Source organism: Juglans microcarpa x Juglans regia, chromosome 2D (assembly GCF_004785595.1).
Source record: "Juglans microcarpa x Juglans regia isolate MS1-56 chromosome 2D, Jm3101_v1.0, whole genome shotgun sequence".
Lineage (NCBI taxonomy): Eukaryota > Viridiplantae > Streptophyta > Magnoliopsida > Fagales > Juglandaceae > Juglans > Juglans microcarpa x Juglans regia.
This window is the reverse complement of record NC_054596.1, coordinates 11,756,035-11,767,765: the sequence shown is the minus strand read 5'-3', so window position 1 is coordinate 11,767,765 and position 11,731 is coordinate 11,756,035. Positions and strand designations below refer to the sequence as shown.

The window sequence follows — 11,731 nt, the reverse complement described above, 5'->3', positions numbered from 1 at the left end:
TGCAAAAAATTCACTATTCATTAGTACCATAAACTATTGTCTTTTCTGGTTAGTCTTCCTTTTCTTTGGAAGCGTATTTGGAGGTCTATCTTATGTGGTGCATTTGGATGGAAATGAATCATCGGTGTTTCAATGACAGAGCAGTCTCTCGAACAAATCTGGAAATTTTTTGTAGACTCTTTGTTGTTTCGGTTTTCAAGCACTAGTGAATGGCAGATCATCCATTCATGATTTTCTGATGTTGTTTTCAGTATCCTAGAATGTATGTAGGTGTTTTCTTTTGTATACTTCATCTCTATATGGGCTTTGCCTATACATTCGTCTCTAATAAAATCTCTTATTACTTGTAAAAAAAAATAGTAGTAGAACTCTATTAAATAGATTGAACACAATGCTTGCATGATTTCCCATCTTTGGAGAAGCAAGGAATCACCATAGAGAAAATATAGCTTGGAGAGGGTCAATTGCATATTACATTAAGGTTGGGGAACTGTATGCGAGGGATCTGCTTTCAATTACTAGGGCTGAAATAATCGTTAATACAAGATCCCATGCCATATAAATGCATAATCATCCAAGTCTAGGAAGGAACATCTGAAGGGTAGTCCTGTAGGTGTCTCTTGATCGTCTCTTTCAGCAATTTCTCCTGCTCCTGGAGATTGGATGGGGGAACATCATATACATCTGTGAAAATGTCTGCCACTGGAGGTTTCTCAAGTTTCTCTGCAACTTGAATTGCATGCAGTAGCTGTACTAAAGTATAATCAGTCAAGAACTTTCTTTTTTGATCAACAAATTCTTTTGTCTAAAACTTTCAAAATGTAATACCATTTGGATGCGACTCTTAAAAGCTGTGATCAGGATGCTCATGAATCAAGGACTGTATAGTGCAGAACTTTATTATACATGTTATGTTGATGTTTCTTTGGAAGATATGCAAATTTTACCTGCGTCCTCACACTGCTCCTAAACTCTGACTCGGCTTCGCCACTCCACCAACCTTTGCTTTCAATCCATTTTCTAAATCTAGTTACAGGGTCTCGTGCGAATTTCCACCATTCAATCTCATCGATTGGACGATACTTGGTGGAATCATCAGATGTGGAGTGGTGTCCCACTCTATATGTTAAAGCCTATCAATGAAAACGATCAAACCAAAAATATATATCAGACCAAAAATCTACTGTGTAAGCATCTGGGGCTCAACATGATGCCTTTCAAAGGCCAGAGAGTAACAAACCGATCCTTACTTTACCTCAATTAAGATTGGTCTGAGTTCACTTATTGCCATCTCACGTGCAGCATGAACGGAACTATAAATGGCAAGTGCATCATTACCATCTACTCGGATACTTCGGACTCCATAAGCCTGGCCTCTGACAACTGCACCATCACCTGGTAGTAAATAGAAGTGGAAAATTTGTAAAGATAACAAGAAACTCTTGGTAATGATAATTGTCGAAATAGAACAATTCAAAAGAAAAAAGAATACTTCGAAACTGATCTGAAGTAGGGGTACTGATAGCCCATCCGTTGTTCCGACAGATAAATATAACTGGGGCCTCCATGACCGCCGCAAAATTCAAAGCAGCATGGAAATCTCCCTAACATTACTTGATGTATTAGAAACTAAACAACCAAAAGTGACACCCCATTGAAATAGAGGAGGCTATGGAAATGCTAATAGAAATAAAATATTTCCTTAGGTCTTCCATAGCCATTGGAAGCTTTTGTCTGTTGTCTACCTCCCAAAGAGTCATTCCAAAAATGCTGTTTACCAGAATCAAAAGATTTCAAATATCTTGTTATCCTAGTGATTCAAACAGTAAGCAGATTTTTACCTCACTTGTGCCGCCATCACCAAAATACGTCACTGCACATGCTTCTTTTCTATCCATCTTTAGAGAATATGCAGCACCAACCGCATGTGGAATTTGTGTGCTGGAAAAAAGTAGGCAACATTTGTGGCATGACTATGATGATTTTTGCTGTGAAATCTCTGCACAACAACTCTTACATAGACAAGGTTCATCATATCTTACGCAATTGTTGATGATACAGTAAAGTAGTTGTGCTTGTTAGATCCATAATGGATAGGCATCTGCCTGCCTTTCCCATAATCAAATTTGTTTCCGAAACACTGGTTTGCAAATTCTTGTAGGGTGAAGCCACGCCATAGTAGCACTCCTGGTTCTCTGTACTGCATAGTATATCATTAAAATGTTCTTCTCAACTCATTTTCAATATTGCATATGTCAAATCACAAGCATTGTGAGAACTCGAAAGGATGGAGATGGTAATGAATGTGTTTGTGCATACTGCTTGGAGGAATTGTAAGGAAAATACATATCAGCATGTGAGTGCTTGTAACCTGAGGGAAGACATGGTCATCAATAGAAAGTGCTGCAGCAGTTGCAATATTGATGGCCTCTTCTCCAATTGTCGTCAGATAAAATGAAATTCTTCCTTGCCTTTGTGCTTCATAAAAGATTGTGTCCATGGTTTGAAGGGTAACCATGTCAGTGTACATTTTTACAGCAAGTTCCTTGCTGACCTAATTAAATTGGTCAACCATAGTTCATAAGGATCTTGTGTGTCAAATATATACATTCAGGAAAACAAAAAGAAAACTCCCATCTTCTGGAAATCCGGAGAGGGATGGGAGAGTCCAAGTCAAAGTACCTGTACAAAAGTGCTGCCAATAATCAGCTGACCTTCTTCATCAAGGACACGATAACAGCGTGTCCGCTCCTCTGGGGATTCAGATATAAATCTCATCTCAGGAGTGAAACCGACCTTTCCTCCTGGAAAATCCAAGACCTGTTATTGAAGATAGCTTCAGTGAGTACAAATAAAAGCACACCTGCATAACAATATGATTTGATATCCTGTTTAAACGTTCGAGGGCTCATTTGGGAGCAATTAAGATACACAACATTTTGAATAGATTAATCTTTCATATAAACAGTAGAGTGATAAGTCATCTTCCCTCACATCCTTCCCGGAACACTCAAAAGTCATATTTATTATGCACACAAGAACATGACTTGAAGAACTTATATCACATCCCGGGACATCATCATCCGATAAATTAACTTTTTTTCCGAAAAACGTGTAATATTTTAAAGTGTTTATCTTCCTGGTAGCCCGCCCTAGCTCTTGAAAACATCTAAACTTCACTATCACTAGAGTGCTTCCTTCAAGTAGTCGTCAATTCAAGTACGTACCTAATACACCTAATTACACATAATTCTACACTAAAATTTTTTAAATTGAATCTGCTTGAGAATGTTTATAGAATAGCACATTAAATGAATGTAGATCCACTATAGAAGGTGAGCCCCCAGGACCTTAATGGGACAGCAAGATTCGTTGCTGGTTTGTGAGTTCAATTTACCATTTTGTTAGCCAGCGATCTCTTCAGCCACCAAAATGCATGCCTGATAAACATCTAAAACTCAGGCCTTATCTACTCAACTAGAAACATCGAATTTATTCAATTTACAATATCACATCATGAGAGTTCAAATTACGCTAATTCAATAATAAAAAGCATAATTAAGGATCAATAATTAGTCTGCTTGTTAAGAGTTTCAAGAGGCATGGGACACAACTAAATTGCCAAACCCATACAAAAGCAACACGAGAACGATGCAATGAAAAAAAGCTCCAAGTTTCTTTTTTTCTAACTACACGTTCCATTGTAAGCTTACTAATATACCTTGTTATCATCATCATCATTGCGAGAACTCAACTGTTTTTCGGCTTTTGTCCATTTGAAACGGCGAGAAGATAAAACGATTGCTTTCACAATCCAATCTGCATCCGAGTTCCCCAGATTTTGAGTAGTTGGTGCTGGAACTGGAAATTCATGATGATGGGATAAAGTAGAAGCCCAAGGACTCGGATTGATTGTACCCAACAAACCCATCTTGGATTTGAGAAGGTTGATAAGGTTCAGTGATTTTCTCATGCAGAGAGCCATGAGAGGAAAGACTCCACAATACGAAGAAGAAACCGAAATGGATATGGAGAGACGGGAGAGCTCTGTTTGTCAGTTAATGCCAATCCTAGCATATCCCTTCCGTTTTTTTTTTGTGGGGCAGAGGTGGATCAAAGTGACACGTCAGCTTTTTAATAACGTTTAGTAGTTTACTCCTTGAAGACAGGATAAGTTCCTTCTTTAACAATGAAAGTGTTTTTTTTAAATAACAAACACAACGTATGGGCAAAGAGAAGTGAAAATCTAAATTTATAAATTGACGGTATATTAGATCTAATTTATAATAAATATAGTTTAAAAAGTTAACACACTATATCAAAACACATTAATTTGTAAGTTTGATTTTGTAAAATATTGAAGTAAACATGTTCCATATGTGTAATTAATTATGGAAAAACATATATTATATCCGCAGAATATTGTACAGGTTTTATGTTTTAAATAATTAAATTACCAAAATTTATACATTTTATCAAAAATTATTAAAAAGTTATATGCAATATTTACATCGCCTATTAGTAATTTTTGAGTCCTAATAAATTTGTTATAAAAATTCTATATGCAATCACTTTTAATTTTACGTATTTTTTTACGTACTCTACTAATATGATTGGTTGTGTTATTTTTTAATATAAAATAATTATTTTAGCCAATCACATCAGTGAAGTACATAAAAAATATATAAAAATAACTGTATATAACAGAACTTACTGTACTATATCCTTTCAAATGAGTAATTTTTTGTTTGGTTATCATTGTCCACAGGTACTTCTTTAATGGTACCTCAGGCTCTACTATGACGTCTGAGATTCAGCAAATGAAAATCATATTGCCATCTAAGAGCCTTTTTTTTTTTTTTTTTTTTGTCTTCCTAAGCAAGCTTGCATATTATAAATAAATAAAAACTATTATAAACTACTAAAGAAGATCCTTTCCATTGTCAACATACAAAATAGCATAGGGAATAATATCTAAAGGAATGCTACTAAATAAAGAGTTTGTAGCTGCCTATTGCACAACCGAGTGCGCGAATCGATTTTGGGATCAATCAATCTTATGAAAGCTCCAGCCTGTGTGAAATTTCAAAGAGTTTGCGATATCTTCCGAGATAGGTGCTATTTGCCATATCTATTATTCCTCATAAATATAAGAAATTACCAACTAAGAGTCTCTAGCTAGGGAGATAAAATGATGGTTTAGATGTCCTGCCATTTTAAGAGTTAACTTAGCTGCAAGTGCCTCTACCATTATCGGAGTCGTAGATAAATTTTTCTCAATCCAGATTTTGATGACCAGAGCTTACGTGCGTATAGTTAATTACATTTCTATTCCTAGATGACTCTACGATTGGAAATTATAAAAGGGTTATAATTTATATTCCTCCATAAATAACTCATTTCCATATTTATCATAGCAAACAATTTATTTAGCAAAGTATATGAAGGCATGCATTATCCGTAGAAAAAATATATTTATTTAACTAAATAATTAAAACCAAAAGTATTTAACCTGAATTGGATGATACCCTCTAGTAGTTTAGAAAAAGGAAAATGATATGCATACAACCATTTTTATTCTTATTTTAAAGTATGGATATTTTTGTAAAGTAACTTATAAAAGTAATATTATTTTCCATAAATACCCTCAATTTAAAGCATAATTAATAAAAGGTTATAAAAAAAGATTGTGTACGTCATGTAGAATTTTACATTTGGTTTTTATGGTTTTATTTTGAGGAGCAAATCTACTGAGAATTGTTACAGACACAGAAATTATATAAAAATAAACCTATAAATTGGCATAATTTCATACTCAGAAGCCATGAGCTTTACTTAATATATACATAAATCATGGCGAGAATTTTACTACTAATGGTAGGATGAATGACTCAGCATTGCGGCTTAGCGCTATCAAATTCAATGATGTAATAAGGAGTATGGCCAAAAGGATAATCATGTGACCATAATATATAGGAGGAGGATGGGTATTTGGCCGTTCAAAGGTCAAAACAATGGCAACTCGAACATTGTCTTGTCTTTTAGATGCGTGGATAATCAATCCCATGTGAGAAAGGGATTGTTCAACAAACATGGTAGGCTAAGATTCAGACACCATTCAGTGAAAAGGTTTTTCCAGAGCTAGCTTGCCAATACAACGAAGTAAGAACCCCTCCATGTCAAAACCAGAAAAATAAGGACAATATACATGGTTGTGCTGAGAAAACAGTTTGTATGTGTGTGTGTGTGTATGCAGATCATAGGGATGAGGCCAAACAATTTATAGCAATCTAAAGCTTAGAAAACAATAATAATTAATTAAATTCATTGATATCTGCTTTTTATAAAGTAAATCATCGACTTATACTAATGATACAGATCAACAATAGCATCATTGGAGTAGTTACAAGAATCCCTTTAGATATAACAAGTTGAGCAGGCTGATTAGTCCGAGGGAGAGGAAAGAAAAAGACTTCAATTGTATTTAGAATGTCTAATCTGAAGTTTGTTACTAAAACTCCTTATGAAAAATTGATTTCATCAAGATCATCATCTATAGTTGACAGATACATTTCATCTAGGCTTGAGAGCTCTGTTCCATTATCTTCGTCGTCGCTGCAGCAGAAACATTCAGCAAAATTGCCCTTTCTCTCATGAACTCGGCATAAAACCCATTTGGTACGGTCCTATGTTGACCAAAAAGAGGGATGAAAATAAGGTGCGAAATATCATATATGAGAAATAACAGTAGAATGGAATAGTTAAAAGAGTTTAGTCAGTAGTACTTTTCGTTTTACTCTTCTGTTGTAGAATGCACCACTCACCCCATAGTTACAAAGGTGATATTCTTGCATTATCCAAGCAGTTTCATAACCCTGATCTGGAGCTTGACCAATGTAAAAAACAAGATGTTTCTTGATTCCCACTTTCTTTCCAGCACTTGTGAGTACAGGTTCATCAATATCTAAATCCATCCAATACCCTTTCTTTGTGAATCGATTTTCTGTTACCTTGCTGAAGAAGTAGAATGTACTTCCACTTGATAATGTCTTGCCTGTGCATATATAAACGGTAGAAATAAGTTAATAGTATACACGATACCTGAAACTTTGAGCAGAAAATATATACGAACATGAGATAAATTTTGAATATAAACATACCATTGATGAAATCCCAAGGATCATACAGACAAAGATCAAGATCAGGAATTATGTTGGGATGGAAAGGTAAGAGTGAGGCCTTGTGATAGAGGAAGTGAAGGACAAGTTCTTCATCGGTTGGGCAGAATCGAAAACCAGGAGGAAGGTTGACACTGTAATCTCCCATCTTCTAAGTATAAAGCAAGCAAGCTGTCCAAAGAGAATAATGTCTTGGCAATTGAGATTCGAAATTCTTGGTCAAGTATATTATATAGCGTTGGGGGGGGGGGGGGGGGGGGTGGTGTGGAGAGAGAGAGAGAGAGAGAGAGAGAGAGCCTGATTTCTGTTCAAGAATTGAATTGACTCAATTTTGTTAGGTGAATAAGGGCGGGCGCATACTGTATGTATGGTGATCATCAGCTAAATTAACTGGTCCTTTAACTAAGCATAACATAAAAAAGGATAAGGATTAACATCATTCTTCCACAGGAAGCAATGTTAGGTTAAAAAGAAAAAGAATTGTTTCAAAATACATTTTATGTGCACGTCATGATTGGGTTATGATATTTATTTACATATATATATATATATATATCCCAATGACAGAGGGAAAGTTTTCAGACAAGAAAAAAACGACACAGGAAAAGAAAAAAAAAAAAAAAACGATACCTAAAAAAGTTTATGAATGATGCTAACCTGAGGACAGCATGACATAGCTTTAGTTACTTTCTTCTCTGCTATTGCAAATTAGTAGTATCTGTCTCCATACAGATTGGTTTAGTACTCAAACCAACATTTCTCCATTAATGCTTCTACTGTCACAGTATACCTCTGCCGACACACTAATAATGAGATGCCTACTTAAGGTTAAACTCTTCTTGGTTTTGACAGCGACGAGAAATATAAATATGGGAAGGCATTTCCTTTTTCCTACAAATTCATATCTAGTGTCAGCATACAATCTAGAGATCAATGGAAGATATAATTATGTATGTTGTCATGTATCGTCGTACCCTCTGCTGCTGACTTTTTTTAAAAAAATTCTTGGAATTTATGATTGCTAAGTCGACATTAATGAATGACGATGATCTATTTAAATTGAATATATATATATATATATATATAATTTATGATTGCTAAGTCGACATTAATGAATGACGATGATCTATTTAAATTGTTTCTCCCAATATATATATATATATATATATATATATATATATATATATATATATATATATATATGTTCTTGCGAAGAGCCACTTATTACTGAAAACTCATTACATGATATCATGACCTGTTATTGATTTGGATTTAAACGACAACAAACTTAATTGATATGCATGTCAACCAATATGCAGTGTGGACTAAGTGGCTCTTCGCAAGAACATATATATATATATATATATATATATATATATATATATATATATATGTTCTTGCGAAGAGCCACTTAGTCCACACTGCATATTGGTTGACATGCATATCAATTAAGTTTGTTGTCGTTTAAATCCAAATCAATAACAGGTCATGATATCATGTAATGAGTTTTCAGTTATTGATGTTAGGTTTTATATTTGTAGGATGGGGCTGGTGCACTACTGTAAGATCAGAAGTATATATATATATATATATATAGAGAGAGAGAGAGAGAGAGAGAGAGAGAGAGAGAGAGAGAGAGAGAGAGTTTTGGAGCCACTTAAATTGAAAAACCTCACTTACTCAACAAAGATCTCGTGCATTTCTTTCTTATTTACTACATGGTTCAGCTTAATTATGTCTTACAGAAAGGCTAGCACTATTAGTACTGGTTGTCCTTAAGGGACCCCATGGGACATGCATCCTCGTCATCCCTTGTTATGAGGTTGATTATGGGTCATTTTCTTGCATCTAACCCCCGGCCCTTCAACGTACGTACCTTTGTCTTATTCTTATATTTTTTAGACAAACATGAGTTAGCAAACCAACTCGATCGACAAACACGTACAGACCCATGCTTATGCAGTTAGCCATGGCTTAATATATCTTTATCACAAAACCATCATTACAATTTGCTAAAAGTTGGAATTTTATGTTCCCTCTATGCAGTTGGCAGGTCACCTTTAAGCATGGCTTATGATTTTTTCCTGTGAGAAAAAGGTGGGGGTATAGCTAGCTTATAACGTAGCATGGAACTCCATGTTTATCCCCCCCAAGCTAATCATGACTATCTGATGTTAGAAACCCATGATGCATAGAATTTTAATGATCTCTGAGTTCTTACTAGCTAGCTAGAGATATATGTTAAAGCTACTTCATTTCTCTGCAACTTGCTTTTCCCATTTCAAGCTTTAGTTTGTATAAGATATGCATGTTTTCTTTCTCCCAACCCTACTCCATAGATTTTTTCTTCATGAGAATGATTAGAAAGTACAGCACATACCAACTAAAGTGCTAAAAATCTGAGTTTTTTGTCATTTTCTTCTATCCATCTGATATAGTCATTCATGTTGTTCGAGACTAGTTGTTGAAGACGAGAATTGAACAGCTCCTTAATTTGGTAAAAACTAATGATAAGACGTCCAAATGACAGCAATTAAATTGTTCATATTGACCATGCATGATCTTTAAAATAATCAACCTAAATTGTATATAGTATGGGTACTTAGTGAACGACCGAAAGAGGAGACATATCTTTTGGGAAGTGACGTCTATGACGTTCCACGTGCGACATCATGAAGAATACTTTTCCAACGTTCAAGGTTCAAATCTTATGATCATTTGTTACTACGTTCGTACGTACACGTCTTCCATCGAGGAGCGATTAATTGATTATATTCAAATTATCATTTATCTTTTATGACGTCATGTGATTAATAATTATTATGTAATATAAACGATATTCGATATAATATTAATATTGATGTATAGACTTCATGAATATAAGATTAGGGTGTGGAAGGGCATCAATTAATTCTATTGAAAGGGTTTAACGACATTTAGTATAAAAGTTCTATTACACCACGTGTGATTAGACTTCAAGGGATAACTGGAAAGGGTTTTAATACCACCATAAGGGCTCGCAGGGTGCCATCCTGGGCTTGGGTCATGGGGGCCCGACAAGTCACTCAAGGCTCAAACACTTATGGCCCAATAGATCAGCTCAGGTCAGTTTGTTAAAGACGGGAACGCCTGCCTGCTTGCTTATCCTGGGACCATTAGGATATTCACTCATTCAAAATGAGTGGATAGCTCAAAGGTTTTGGGGTTCAAATTTCAAATAGTAGGCAATGCAGTTAGTCCTGGTGATCCAAAGAATGCAAGTCCTTTATTTAAAGGACATAGGTACTCTAATGAAAGCTCTCGAATAGTTTGTTCTAAAAAGACTTATATCGTTACTGACTTAGGCATTGGAGGGACCTCATTCAACCCCCCAAGCCATCTAATTACTCTTTGGTTGTAGGAGTTCAGGAGTGCGTAGCAGTGAAACACGTCCTTAACAGAGTGAGTTCAACTATCTATCTTGCATGAGCGCATAAAGAGATTATTGATCAATCAAAAGCACAGAACATGACCACCTAAATCTTCATTCTTTTCATTTTTGTAACCATAGTTATTTTTTACAACTTGCAAGACATACAACCATTTCCTCATTTGTCACTTCAGATTTACTAGACATATAGTAACTAGATAAAACAGGACCTCCAAAGAACCAACAATACTCCTAGATGGAAATTATAGATCATTTCCAATTGTCTGACCAAATTGGATGATCTAGTTCTTGAGAAATAAACACATTACGTGGGTTATGTAACTATTAATGTGTAACAATTGTGTACCAATTAAGAATAGATAGACTCACTTCGAGAGTGAGGAACCTCCAAAATTTGAGAGGAAGAAGCAGAACTTTTCATTAACATTTTGCATAAAAGAAAGCAACAAATATCTGACATCTCTAACAAACTTCAAGTAAAATGACTACTAAGCCTTCAGGTAACAACCAATAGGTGATTACTTAATAATTCATTTATTACAATAATTATAAGAACGTAGCCTTCTAGAACTTCAAGTTTTCTTCTCATCCCTTAAATGTGCTGACACCATCTACACCATTCCTCATATCAACTGCCTTCCTATCCCACGTCCACTTCATCTTTCAAACCCTAACATTAGACAAAACACTTCACTCCTTCACTGCCTCTTCAGCCCAATGTGTAGCAGAGCCCCTTCGATTTAGAACACCTTGCCCACAAGGTGTGGGTAGGTGTTTTGCATCTTATGGAAAGTTTCTCATGTCGCATCTTCGCCTTTCTATCCCTGCTAGCAGAATAGGATCTCTGTAAAGCCTCTTTCTTTTTCATCCTCCGATCTATCACAGCTTTTGGTTTGGGGCTCAGGATCCTCAGTGCATCTACTGGTGGAAGATGGGATATGGGGTTCACCTCGTGACCTAATCTTTTATTCAGTAGAAAAATATGAAAGACAGGTGGATCTAGGATGAGTCTAGTAGATCCACTCTATAAGCTACCTCCCCCACACGCTCAATCACCTGGAACAACCCATAGAAGTGAGGAGACAACTTCATATTTTTTCGTTGGGCTAAGGACTTCTAGTGA

At 35.5% G+C, this 11,731-nt stretch overlaps 2 protein-coding genes across 3 annotated transcripts; both read right to left on the bottom strand.

Annotated features, from left to right (window-relative positions):
• Positions 1-412: 412 nt before the first annotated feature.
• On the bottom strand, positions 413-4,096 carry LOC121248720 (2-oxoisovalerate dehydrogenase subunit alpha 2, mitochondrial-like). Its single transcript, XM_041147266.1, has 9 exons — positions 3,722-4,096; positions 2,683-2,820; positions 2,372-2,554; positions 2,043-2,200; positions 1,842-1,941; positions 1,493-1,604; positions 1,256-1,395; positions 948-1,133; positions 413-748 (listed from the first exon to the last, which is right to left on the bottom strand). The coding sequence occupies exons 1-9, from the start codon at positions 3,983-3,985 to the stop codon at positions 581-583; spliced, it is 1,449 nt and encodes a 482-aa protein (XP_041003200.1). The 5' UTR covers positions 3,986-4,096; the 3' UTR covers positions 413-580.
• A 2,215-nt stretch (positions 4,097-6,311) lies between these two features.
• Positions 6,312-7,421, bottom strand: LOC121248724 (NAC domain-containing protein 104-like). 2 transcript variants are annotated; one of them, XM_041147273.1, is made up of 3 exons: positions 7,161-7,421; positions 6,825-7,054; positions 6,312-6,686 (listed from the first exon to the last, which is right to left on the bottom strand). In XM_041147273.1, exons 1-3 carry the CDS (start codon positions 7,324-7,326, stop codon positions 6,522-6,524), a joined length of 561 nt encoding a protein of 186 aa, XP_041003207.1. In that variant the 5' UTR covers positions 7,327-7,421; the 3' UTR covers positions 6,312-6,521. The 2 variants fall into 2 exon arrangements, with proteins under 2 accessions (XP_041003207.1, XP_041003206.1); XM_041147272.1 differs by having other exon boundaries at positions 6,786-7,054; positions 7,161-7,419.
• Between the last annotated feature and the right edge of the window lie 4,310 nt (positions 7,422-11,731).